We start from the raw sequence: 13,169 nt of genomic DNA, 5'->3' as shown, positions 1-13,169 counted from the left end.
ATTACACATCTGGTCCTACTACTTTTGAACTCTATAAATGTAATCCAGCCAGTTTGACTTGTACTGTATGATAATCCTGTATGTTACCTTTCCTTTCCCCTAAATAAAGTGAAACAATAAGGCCTTACTGTACAGTATATTGGTGTAGAGTTCATACTGTATTTCAACAGTAATTACTTAAGAATGCGTTACAATCATCGCAATACTACTTTGTTTTACAGCAAGCACCTTCCACTTTCTCTTCGTTTTGGTGACTGTCAAGGCATTTTCTAAAACTATGTCGTTGTGGAGGGAATGATCCAATTTTCAAAAAATAAAATACAAAAGTAATGTTAGAGGTAACCAGTACACCCGTTTTAGCTGTACTGTATTATTTTTCTAAATAACTAACAAACACATGCTTAATACCTTTAGCAGTTCCCTGGTGTGTGGGTAGTTCATGCCACTGAACTCTCCCGTAGCTCCATCATTTCTTACATTACCATGAAAACGACGGTTAGTGTCAATAATTGGTTTGGGTGAAACTTTAACTTCCTTAGTTAGTGTTTTAGACAGAGCTTTGGTGTAATCAATTACATCATCTCGACCTCGCCTGAAAAGAGTGACAGAGTGAAAGTCATATCTTATTAAGAATCTCAATTCACTACAGTATTTACAAAAAGCTTTCTCCAGAAAAAAGTCTTCATTGTTTTTTTAAGTGGCCTGAAGTTTATGGAGGGGATAAGAGGTTCATATTTCTTTACAAAAGAAGGCATCCCAAAGTAATTTAAGCAAAATTTCTGAGCTGAGATGATGTTGAAAAAAGCTCTACAAGTACCTCTTGATTTATGCCAATTGTATAATAATGTGAACTGTCCATTTACACCTTTTTTTTATTTACGAGGGCTTATGTTTGGAATAACGCAACCATCGACGAACATCATCACTGGGCTAGCAGCGTGGTGGTGTAGCATTGCCAGCATCTTGCACATACAAGTGGTGTGGGGATGCAGCCTCCCACCTTGCAGTCCTCAGTGCATGGATACAGTCTATAGCCATGGAGTGCTTCAGTATTTTGTACTGCAGTAGTAAGAACTCCCTAAATCAGAATGTATGGGGCTCAAGGCTGTCTGACTTAACAAAAATTTCAACTTAGGCATAACCTTACCCCTTGGGTGCTTTCAACCATGATTTTGCTGAAAAAATCCCTTCCAAAAACAATTTTAAGTTATCAGTATACATTTACACTGCACTAACTTTTATTACAGCAGATGAATCTTGAGGCGGACACCAAACCCATGAAAATGTTCCGTCAGCATGAATGTGATACGCAAGTAAAGGTCCAGAGTATTATATATTCCCTGTTGCAACCCCCTAATCTCCAATACAGTATTAACATTGCTTCTGTTATCGCTACTGGTTTCAGCTACAGTGTTAGCGTGTGATGCCATTAAATCTTTCGATCTGTGACCTCCCCAGATGTAGAAGTGTTTACAGACAAGTCCTGGTTCTGCTGAGTGGACTGTCTTCGACTGGTGGCGGAACTGCCCGCCCCACCATGAGACAGATTGCCCTCTCTTAGTGATTCTCTGAAGACCAGCCTTCTGCTCGCTTTAATGGCATCACATGCCAGCACTGTAGCTGAAGCCAGCGGCGATAACAGCTTCACTTACATGATTTTGAGTAACAAGACCATTTTAAAGAACGTAATTATTGCGTAAATCAAGAGGTTCCTGTACTCATGAGTCCTGTCTTTGATGTCCAGATTTTTGTTTTTAAACAGATGAACATTGTTATCAACATAAGCAACGTGACACCTGAGTTACATGCATGACCCAGTATGGAATGGTTCTGAATACAGTAGATACAATAAATGAACTGACAATCATACACAGGAGAACTACTGACACAAACTGCTACAAAGTCTCCGTAATGGAAAAAAATTCAAGGAAATGTTTTGATTATAAGATTGATAAAGGTAAAGTATTGGTAACTAAACCAGTTGATTATTTTGACTGCCAGAACTATACTCTTCTTCTGTCTGCAAAAAGTTAACATACCTGGCTCCTGATGCCAAGGATACAGACTCGTCTAAGTCCTCCTGGTCATCCTCCATATCAAAAAAGTCACTGTGGGTGTTATTCTTCTTGAGAGGGACAGTTTGACCGATAACTCTTTTGTTACTGCTTCCACCTGAGTTGTCAGCTCCCCATTTCTTTGAAGAAACATGATAACATCAATTCCCAAAACTGATATAAATTAAACTTTCAAAGCATTCATAAATTATCAGAATAAATCACAATAACCTTTAAGTTTCAATTAATAAATCAAAGGGGAAAAATCCAGTTGAGATGATGTAGAGTCTGGGGCAGTACAGTATGGTTGATGGTTAGTGAATATGGCCAGAGAAAGTTGGTATGTTCATTAAGCTTCCTAAAGCCACTTAAACAATATCTTCTCATTAACTTTTATACAATGGTATGTTAGAAAACAAAAGGTTCTAGGGAACATGTGTCTAGGGATGTAAGGAGCATAAACATTATAATTAATACTTCAAATACACAAAAATCACCTTTTTCATATTGTTATATTTCCTCAACTAATTGGAAAATTATATATATGACAATGCAACTGTTAGCTACCTGAAACTGAGAATAATGTACTAGACATTTCTTCTAAATGGTGCACTGACCTTGCTAAGTGGAGTTTGGGGGCTCTCAACAGCAGCACTCTCTTCATCAAAATTAAGAAAAGCAGCAGTATCAGGATCTTCAATACTTTGTGTAGGAGTAAGAACTGCTGGAGATAATGAGAAGATAATCATATAAATTTTTCTCCACACATGACACCAACAGAAACATTCTCAGTAACACAACCAATCTCAATGATCAGCACTTCTAAACTATCTACAGATTTTCTATGATACCATGGAGAACTATGGGTACTGTATTGTCAAATTACACGCTATTATACTTGAAGAGGTACCACTTTGGAAGAAACATATCTGTGTATGGTAAATTCTCCTTATATCGTCTGATGAGAAAAACAAACTTTTATCCTAACATTATGAGCTTCAGACTGCAATCTCAATACACTTAAAAGTTTAGTCACTCTGATGGTGGAAGTTGATGAGTGAGGGAAAAAAAATTTCAATACCAGGCATCCTCTTGAACTGTAAGCTGAGAGATTCAAAAGACACATCCTCTAGACACTATGATGTTTGTGCTATTCTGCAGATTCTCCCATTTGCCCTTTGAGTACAATGACAACCCTAAGAGTACAATATCATCATACTGTCCTCAAATTAAGGGATCATTATATTAAAAGGGTTACAATATCATATTCAATGGGTTAAAATGGACTAATTCACTGCTCTCATCCATACACAGTGGAGCCTCAGTAAACAGTGAGCTTTAGTTCCACTGGGTCTCAATCTCTATGCTAAAGTTAATTTTGTACAGAGTAAAATAAAAATTCTTTCATATGTTGTCACGTCATTCCTGTACTATGCTTATATACTGTAATTTAATATAATTTCCTGCATTTTAATGTGAATTTGATATCCAAAGAAGGGTCAACATATAAGAATCCAATATTAAACCTGATCTATATTAGACTACAGGTATGGGGCCATTTATCCAGCATCCCGGTATCTGCAACAGTATTTAAAACGAACTCCAAGTATTCCCGGGCTGAGCGGGGAAATTTCCAACCATTCCCCATCTGTGGCAGATGTATGAAAAAATTCATCATTAATTACCTTTACTTGTGTCCTGTTTTGGACGAGAAGGTTTGAAAACTGGCGACAATGTTCCACTTTCTATATCCTTACTTTTTTCAGAGATATTTTCACCTAACTTTTGTTGAGTTTTCCTTACAAAAGAGAATTTTGGAGTTATATTCACTTGGGGTGTTGGTCTTTCCTGTTTGGTGTGAGACTGATTTGGGGTGAAGGTCGTTTCAAAGAAACTGTCCCCACAGGAAGCACCACTCATCACAGACATTCTCTCTCCCATGCTGTTTGGCACATTAACTCCACTAACTGGACTTTCCGAATTACTGGTCATATTTTTCTTAATTTTTTCCAATAACTTGCCTGGCAGCCTTTGAACATTTACGTCATTCTCACTTAATGCACTTTTAATTGGATGATTAGTGAGACGTGATAATGTTTCACCACTAAATTTTGGTTGTTCAAATACTGAAGAATTAAAGTCTTCTTCAATTGAAGAAATATTCTTTGCATGTCCACTTTGTTTATAATGTTTGTCATTTGGGCTAAGCATCAGATGTTTGTTCTTGAAATCTTTCTCCTTCTCACTGAATTTTGATATTTTAGTTAATGCATTTAGCATCTTCAAGTGCTTAATATAGTCATAATTAGGCACTTGATGGAGTATATCAAGAGGGATGTTTGCAAACATCTCAGCCATCAGGTGATACATTGAATGCTTAAGGGTATCCAACAGGTGGAAATCTTCATCTTCTAGGTCAATCACCTGGAAAAATTATGAATAAATCAATACTGTATACGTATATACAAATAAATGTAGCAGTTCTACCAACCCATCCGTACCTTACATGAACTCCTCCACGGTACAGCCAATTATCTCACACAGATCAAATTCTATGCACTACAGGTCAACAACTAACCAACATTTTTTTTCCCTTTCACAAAAACTTTACTTTGTTTAAAGTCTAATGGAAAATCACATCTTTAAAGTAATGACAAAGGGTTAAAACTTATGAAGTAACTGTTCACCACCTAAGTATGCTATTAGATCATATACAAAGGAAGAGTGAATAGAGAAATTAGCCTCACCAATGAATCAAAATGAGAAACAAAATGGAGTTACAAAACATTCCATTTTGTTTCACTCAAGTTGAGATTATTTTTTATAAGTAATGTTATATTATATTTCTTAAATGATACTTATTAAAAAACTGAAATAAAACATTCAAGAAGTTAGCTATAAATAAGGATGAAAAAGTCATTGAACAACTGCAATTACCTGCTTATTCGTGAAGTAAAAATAATACTTAACCTAAAACATACACATAGTTATAACTCACCCTAAACACTGGATGCTTTAAAATCTCGTCAATGGAAAGACCACCTGAGGAAGGGGAGTGATGAATAGATGGTGCTGCAACAGATGAGAGTTTCCAAGCAGGTGGTAGTATAGTGGCTCTGTGTTCAGGTAAAGGAGTGGAGAGTTTGTGTGTGACTGGTGTGGTAGTGTTATTTTTAACTGGTGCTGTTGAGGTACTAAGTCTTGTGTTTGCTGAAGTGGCAGAAGATGAACTTGTGTCAGGTACAGAAGGATGAGGTTCACCTCTAGCTGTTGTTATCACAGAAGTTGTGTGGGTGTCAACATGAGGGGCTGCAGATAATTTAGTTTCATTAGCTGAAGAAAGAGGAGGCTGATTTGCAAGAGGCAGAGCTGCAGAGGATGGAACTGCAATGAATGAGGTTGCAGTAGATCTATTTGCATTGGTTGTTGTTGCAGATGGCTGGTTTCCAATGGCCAGAGTAGCAGGATTCACTAACATCTGATGACTTTTAGACGTTTCGGTTAATATTTCTTTAGTTCCTCTCTTGTCTGTAAAAGGCAAGGTAAAATTGTAGACTAAGTACAGCAAAATCTTATAAATGGAATAATTTTTTTTTTACCAAAGACAGCATACCCTTTAGTTATTTACAAATGAATCACTCATCATCCCTTCCTAGAGTTCACTTTTCAAATTTCATTCAATCCAAAACCAGTGCCTTTATTAATATTCTACAAAAACATCACATCAAATCATGTCTTAATGCTTACTGTTTAGAAAGTAATGTGTACAGTATATGTGTGAGCTGTTGGCGACAACAGTCTTATGCCCGTATTATTAAACAACATCTTCCCTTGTAGAAGGTCGTCGTGTTTCAACCCGAGTTTTAAACTAAACGAGTCCTGAGGGACACTGCAGTACAGTACTTAACGGGGTGGTGTGGCGGGAAAATTAGCCAATTCCAATAAAATGAAAGACACAAGAAACTGCTTGTGATCAAAATGAAGGAAGAAACTATGTTCAATTTAGTTTTTTGACACTACATTATGGAGGAAAAATGCATGTGAAAAAAATAAATAACTAAAAAATAAACAAAAAATTAATCCATAAACACATCTCCCAAGGAAACTCAAGGAGAAACTAATACATGTACTGTATATAATGCCTATAATACAATGCAAATACTGCAAATGGTTACCAATCACATGGGTGGAAACTTGTTGCTCAGCTGTGGAGGTGAAGAGATCATCCACTGCCTGGGTGTTTAAAACTACCATTGAGGGTGAGAGAGGTGAGCACTCTATGTAGTCTACTTCTGTTTCCTGAAAAATAAAACAAAATTACAGTAGTTGCGTGTGTGTGTGTGTGTGTGTGGAACACATAATTACCCACGACACATGCTTAACTAAACACATGAGGACAAGATTATGAATAGATGGGTGAAACCTCAAGCCAGTGTGTGAGATACTATTGTAAGAGCTAAGGAGCTGAAACAAATGGATAGTACTGTAATATGACAAGAACACATCAACACTGAAATAAGGAGATTCTTGACAGGGTCCCAAGAGAGAATGAAGACAAAAAACAAGACCCTTAACCTCATGGTTACATGAAATTATAAGATTTTTAAATGCTCAATGGTACCTTTAAGGCTTCCAAGAAATTGTGCAACATTTTACAAACAGATAACGAGATATATTAAAAGAATGTGGAAAGATTAAAACTCAGTAGGGACTGTGTGAGGGCAAGTACTATATAGAAATTGGTGACAGGCTTGAGGTGGCAGTGGGGATAAAATAGGCAATATTTCCTTGTGATAGTAAAAATGGAAGTGGATGGAATAGATGAGGACATAATATGCATTCTTATTATTTGGTAGTCTCCAGCTAAACCTATTATGCATACACAATAATCAACGTAAAACATGTTCCTTCCATGATAAACCTCAAAATAAGAATATTGTTTACCCAATGGTGAAAGCAATCTTTACTACTGCTATAAGTAAAGCTTTTGATACTTGCATACATCATTTTGGTCCTTTAACAATAATGTCATGCATTTACAATCATATCTACAATGTTTTTCATGTGCACACATGACTGGATAGATAAAATAATGTGATGAAACTGAGAAATAATGACTGACTGAAAACTTACTAAAAATATACAGTGTACAATATTTCAATCTCCACCTGTCATCCCCAATTTGTAGTACCTTTGCCAATTTCAAAGAGTAAATGGCAACATTAAATAAAGTATGTCTCAGCAGAACCTCTCTATACTGTACTGTAAGTTATAAATTCTATTTGACACATGTAAGAATAAAACTGTTGTACTGTATTCTTCAGCCAAAATAGACAAAGTGCAATAAAAATAAATTTGGGGCGAGCCAAAAATATGGATTTCAGAAGGTCTTTTACAGGCCAAGTATAGTTATTGGAACAAAAATATCAACTACTATACTACACCTGCTTATTTAGCAAACTCCCTACATGAAGGATCTCAGAAGCGATAAATTATTCTTATGCCCCAGGCACTCGGGTTTATTTGGAAAATTTAAAAAACAAATAAAAACAATTCTAATCTTAGAAACTGTGATGCATGAAACCAAAAAGTAAAAAAAAGTACAAGTTATATCCACAGGTTGACATCATAGGGGCAAGGAAGTCATCGAGAATGTGCGTGAAGTGGCGTGTGTATGTGAGGCAATAGGGTGAGGTTGGCAGTATGAGGTACAGGATACTTGGTTTTATTATGTTATTACTATTTACATTATTTACAATTACAGTCTTATTACTGTACTGCCTCCAGCAATTGATCACAAATCTGCTGAAGGTCAAGAATCCCCAACTACACGTACGCTTGGGGGGTTGGGGGGTAGACGCATGAAAGCTGAGAAGCTATTGAGAACGGAGACTGGGAGGGTTGCATATGTGAGCGAGTGAAAGATAAATGCCTCCTTGGCAGGTCCGTGTGGCGATTCAAACATAAACACAAATTACACTTATGACAGTTTTGAAAAATACCTGATGATCCAGAGTGTCAAAGAAGTCCTGAGCACCACTTTCTTCTGGTGTGTGAGGTGTCGCCAACCCTGGGCTTTTTATCAACATGTTTGGAGTTTTTTCAGAATCTTCATCTTTTGTTTTTATTTCATTTTCAAAAATTTCTTCTGGACATTCCATAACATCCTCTTGGAGAGTTTTGTCTTTTTCTTGGTGATATTGTTTTTGTTTTGATTGGGTGTTATTCTGAGAAAACATTAGAGAAGTTAGAATACAGTATATGAAAAATCTGTGTTATACTGTACTATGCCCAATACAAGGAAGCCAGGCATCCCTGCCCTCACTCATTCCCAAGCCGTGGTGCGTTCATGTGGAGGGAACTGTACATGCAGATGCCAGCTGAATCACACATTAATGAAGGTTAAAACCTTCCACTTCACACTTAGCTCCAGTCACTAACAACAGCTAACCATGTGGTTAACAATATTGCAAAACTCAAAACAATTTTGACAGAAAAGAATTAGTAAACAGCTTTACCCCATGTGTTTTCATAGTAGTTGTCCTATTAATTTGTTTCACGGGGGAGAAGTCTTCTATAGTGCTTTCTAAGTCTGTTTCATCATCGGAGCTGATGACACATCTTTTCGTTCTCGTCCTCCTCCCCGGCATCTGTATTACTTCACCTTCATCATCCTCCATTCCTCCTCCTTCAGCAACTGGCTTATTCTCTTCATATTTAAAAAAGATATTAAAAAAGTGAGTTTGTCAATAAGAAATAGAAACTTTGAATTATGATGGAGACATGAAGTCAGTACTGTACTGTGGTTACTCAACAGCTGTACTGGTGTGACTTAGGAAAATTGGTGGTTTTGTGGATCACTTCTTCGCCGAGATATTCATAATCTAAAAAGGAGATTACAACAAAGGCTGTGTTTAATATCTCACAAAAAGTCTTATGAAAGGACTGATAATAAAAATTTTTATGGATTACTGTACAATAAGAGAGAGTATAATGAAGGAAAAAAGCTACTGGAGGCAATGAGAGAATTCTATTGTTGTAAAGGGATGTGTACAACATAACACTAGTAACTAGTAACTACATCCTTAAAAAAAACAGTAAAAAATAAATAATAATAATTAAAATTACCTTTCCCAAAAGAGGTTTCTAAATCAAAGTCACATAAACCATCAAAATCATCATCACTATCAATGAGTATGAAGTCAGAGGAGGTTGCTGGTTCTGGCACTAAGTTGACAGTCGGGCGGGACCTGGGGTAAGTCATGAAATAAATTAAAATACTGTATTACCAGGTATATATATGTGATGGTAAAGAAAAAACATTCTTCATGAATAAAAAAAAACATTACAAATTAAAATTTCACAAAACAGAAAAAAAGGCCCAAATGGGGGAACTAAGACAGAAGTGTATTAACATCAAATTAAAATAACTGAGAACATTTTCAAATACTGTATCCTAAAACATAAACATTCATAACAAAATAAAATAAACAAACCATTTTTAAACTACAAAATATACACAGTACTTTACAGTTACTATGAAAATGTAAGGAATGTATAAATATCATAAATTTTAACACCATAAGGAGGATTTACAGAATAAAAAAATAGATTTTCAAGATGTGACTTTGATAGTGTTTGTAAATTCCTCTTATCCAGACTGTTATGATACAGTGCTGTACAGATATCGCTAGTTTAACAATGGGGTTACAGTATTGAAAAACCAAACATTAAGCAAAATTATCGTTAAACGAGGAATAACACCGAAGCCCGGAGGGCAAACAACAGGTTCAAACAGCAGGGCGGTAAACACTAAGTGCAGTACTGTACTGTACTCCATAATAATAATAATAATAATAATAATAATAATAATAATAATAATAATAATAATAATAATAAACGAGTTTGTTATCAACGGTTTTAAAGTTAAACGATTAATTTATTAACACCAAACTTCTAAATAAATGAAGTGGTTCTGAGTTAAAAGAATCAGTGAGCTCAAGGTGAACCAAATTCAAACAAATTTCAAATTGCATACATAACTGACTGATAGGTTTTATGACAGAACACATTAAAGGTGACACAGAATGGCACCACTCAACAGTATGATGTTGACTTCATTTGATCATCATAACAAACTGTAGTACTGTATTATGTGTATTTATTCCTCAACCTATGACTGCACTGTATTCAGGAGGTAATAAACAATATTAATCAATTACAGAAAGCACTAAAGGCCATAGTTAATGATTGCAAGGAAGATAAACTAAACAAGTACTGTATGTACAGTATTGTGGTTCTATATGGAATTCTTAATTTAGAGCTTATGTGTAAACTCCCATGAACTGGAAAATTCTATAATCTAATTCTGGTCAAGTCCCAAGGGGTTCAACCTGTACCAACAAGTAAACTCAGAGCTACTATACAGTACACTACTGAATATAGTGATACTGCTTACCCTCAGTAAAGTGAACTCACAGAGCCTTGTAAGCATATTTAATGTCCAGCCTCCTCAGTTTATTTCTGTTATCATCATATCTGCTGTTGCTTATTTCTGGAAAACTAAAAATGATATCCCTTGGGCCTTCCCTTGTCCTGTACGTCTGTGTACCCAATAAAACATCAGTAAAATACTTTGCTTAGCACAGGCCTACTGTATAGGCCTACGGTGAAAAGACACCATCCTCATTGGTGACAGGGGCTACAATCTGCCATCCATAAACAGTGTCAACTGAGTTCTGACATCATGTGCAACCAATTACTTCCAATTTAAATTTTCATCAACCAGAAAATCATAGACCTCATACACAACTCCCAATTAGGACTCACACTGTTGCAACTGGTTTGATATTATTGTTCTTAAATGGTTTTACTGGTGGGAGACGTCTTCTGGAGCTTGCCTGGGGATTACTGAAGAAATCAATCACACTACGTTGACGCGGTGAATGTTTCTTACCCCCACGCCGACCCAACTTGGACATCTTAACTTTTGCACCTGTAAGATTAAAAAGTATATATTATTTACTGGAAATAAAATACATACCACAGAACAAACAAGACATAATTCCAAAGAAGATTAAATAATAGGCATGAGATATCTAACTGGGATGGCAAATGTTCAAGTTGGACAAAATTTCAATAGGAATCATCCACAGGGTACACTTCAATAGATCCCTATGACCTATAAAATCCTCTTAGGCGTTATTTTTATTAAGCATGTTACAGGTATTCTAGTTAAGTAGCTGCTGGCAATTAATGAAGTTATAATGCTAGAAAATGACTGACAGGTTAATAATTCTTTCCACTGATGCATTTTTTAATTCAACTATAAAAACTTCCCTTCTTTAACAGATGGCAGAGACAAAAGTGAATCTCTTCTTGCTTTTGTGTGTTTTCATACGTCTTGTTTTCATGTGTTTAGGTCACGAGGGAGCCACATATTACCATTGTTTTTATTGAATAATCTGGAGTTATCACACAACATCATACAAGTCACAATGGGCTTAATGTGTTTTATACCTCACGGCTGCTTGGCAGCACCACATTTGGGGTAAATACATTTGCCCATTGGAGTGCTCCAGCCACCTATAGTAACAGTATCCTTTGTTAGGTCCAGTTCACAAAGGTTCTATTGGTGGTTCTTTAGTGTTTTAACCAGACACTTACCCTCATCTTCAAAGCCCTGCTCACTTTGAAAGAAATCACTGTCATTGTTAGTTTTAAATGGCTCATATCTCCATAAATAAGCATTAGCAATGAAATTAAAGGTCATATTCTTTCAAATCACGATGAAAATATGTGAAAAACCGAGGTAAATTTTTACAAGTGGACAACCATGGATTTTTTGTTGACCAATGTGTTTTTCCAATGTTTTTTAAAACCACATTGCTCAACAACCAAAAAACACCAAAACTAACCTAACAAACCTAACCTAACCTGCTCTTAGTTTAGGTTAGATTAGGTTTGTTAGGTTTGTTAGATTAGGTTTGTTAGGTTTGTTAGATTAGGTTAGTTTTGGGGTTAATATTCACCCATTGGCTGTCCACAGGCTCCTGCCATGTTTGCCTGAAGCTACACTCCTCACTTAGTCACTTGTCTCGACCTTTCCTCCTCCTCCTTGTAGGTTAGGTTGGGTTCGGTTAAGTTCGGTTAGGTTTGGTTAGGTTAGATGATTCGTTTTTGTGTTCTCCCCCACTCAAAAACCCTGATGGGGGGTCAGGGTGGGGCAAAAACGAGCTTAAAACTTTGGGGCGTGCCATGTCCAAAAGTACAATACTTTAGTTAGAAGTGGATAGAATGATCGTCTTTCTTGTAAGACTCAGCAATAAACTTAAAATAATCGTAGGAGCACGAATTACAACCAACCACCACCACGGCCATTGTCAGACTGGTCATTGAAATTCAAATCCATACCCAGGCTGCTTCCTTTGAAAATTTTTGAATGTGATTAGTCAAAAAAAATTTGCACGATGTTATCGATACATCATTGGTCACTACAGGATGACGTCGGTCAATATTGCATGATGCGTGATGCATAATCAACTCAGTTTCACGCAGATAACATCTCTTCAGAGACGATGACTGAAAAGAACGTAAAATCAATTACATTAAATTGTGTCGCTATTTTCCATTTCCGACTAGTATAAATGGGATTTAAAATCCTCAGAAAAGGGCGATCTAAATGTTTCAGTAGTTTATAACTGTGGGGCTTGTTTTGTCCTAAAGTAAAATAATACCACCCCGATTTCCCTCGAGGGTCCCACATTTTGAAAGGGGGGACATAACTCAAAAACGGCTAATTTGCGACAAAAATCATGGTAGAATTCGTTCAAATCACAAAATAAATCGAAAAAACACATTGTTCAACGATAAATCCATGGTTGTTCACTTGTAAAATTTACCAAAAGCGATTTTGATAATTAAATTCACATTATATATAAAACTTCATATTCTAATACTTTCTGTGTACTTGTATACCTTCAACAAGTATTCACCAACCATAAAAGCAACTAATCTAATTCAAAACACTCCAATCTTCCTCACCATAACCTATAATACAGGAGTTATCCTGCCTGGTACAGCCTCCCTCCAGTGTACACACCACTGATCAAGGAG

The 13,169-nt window shown here is 36.1% G+C and overlaps 1 protein-coding gene across 5 annotated transcripts in view; it reads right to left on the bottom strand.

Annotated features, from left to right (window-relative positions):
* Positions 1-13,169, bottom strand: part of LOC121854367 (Bloom syndrome protein homolog) — a 26,078-nt gene extending 12,909 nt beyond the window's left edge. For 3 of the 5 annotated variants that reach the window (XM_042348989.1, XM_042348988.1, XM_042348991.1), the window contains exons 1-11: positions 13,098-13,169; positions 10,884-11,049; positions 9,183-9,304; positions 8,573-8,763; positions 8,057-8,281; positions 6,230-6,353; positions 5,053-5,582; positions 3,740-4,478; positions 2,672-2,778; positions 2,040-2,194; positions 409-592 (exon numbers count right to left, since the gene is read on the bottom strand). In XM_042348989.1, coding sequence (XP_042204923.1) covers positions 409-592; positions 2,040-2,194; positions 2,672-2,778; positions 3,740-4,478; positions 5,053-5,582; positions 6,230-6,353; positions 8,057-8,281; positions 8,573-8,763; positions 9,183-9,304; positions 10,884-11,035 — 2,529 coding nt within the window. In that variant the 5' untranslated portion in view covers positions 11,036-11,049; positions 13,098-13,169. Of the gene's footprint in view, positions 1-408; positions 593-2,039; positions 2,195-2,671; positions 2,779-3,739; positions 4,479-5,052; positions 5,583-6,229; positions 6,354-8,056; positions 8,282-8,572; positions 8,764-9,182; positions 9,305-10,883; positions 11,050-13,097 lie in introns of those variants that run through there. The other 2 variants (XM_042348990.1, XM_042348992.1) reach the window with 2 other exon arrangements.

This window comes from Homarus americanus, unplaced genomic scaffold (genome assembly GCF_018991925.1).
Source record: "Homarus americanus isolate GMGI-L3 unplaced genomic scaffold, GMGI_Hamer_2.0 scaffold54443, whole genome shotgun sequence".
Classification (NCBI taxonomy): domain Eukaryota; kingdom Metazoa; phylum Arthropoda; class Malacostraca; order Decapoda; family Nephropidae; genus Homarus; species Homarus americanus.
Note: the sequence above shows the minus strand (reverse complement) of the source record. Positions and strands in the feature narration are given on the sequence as shown.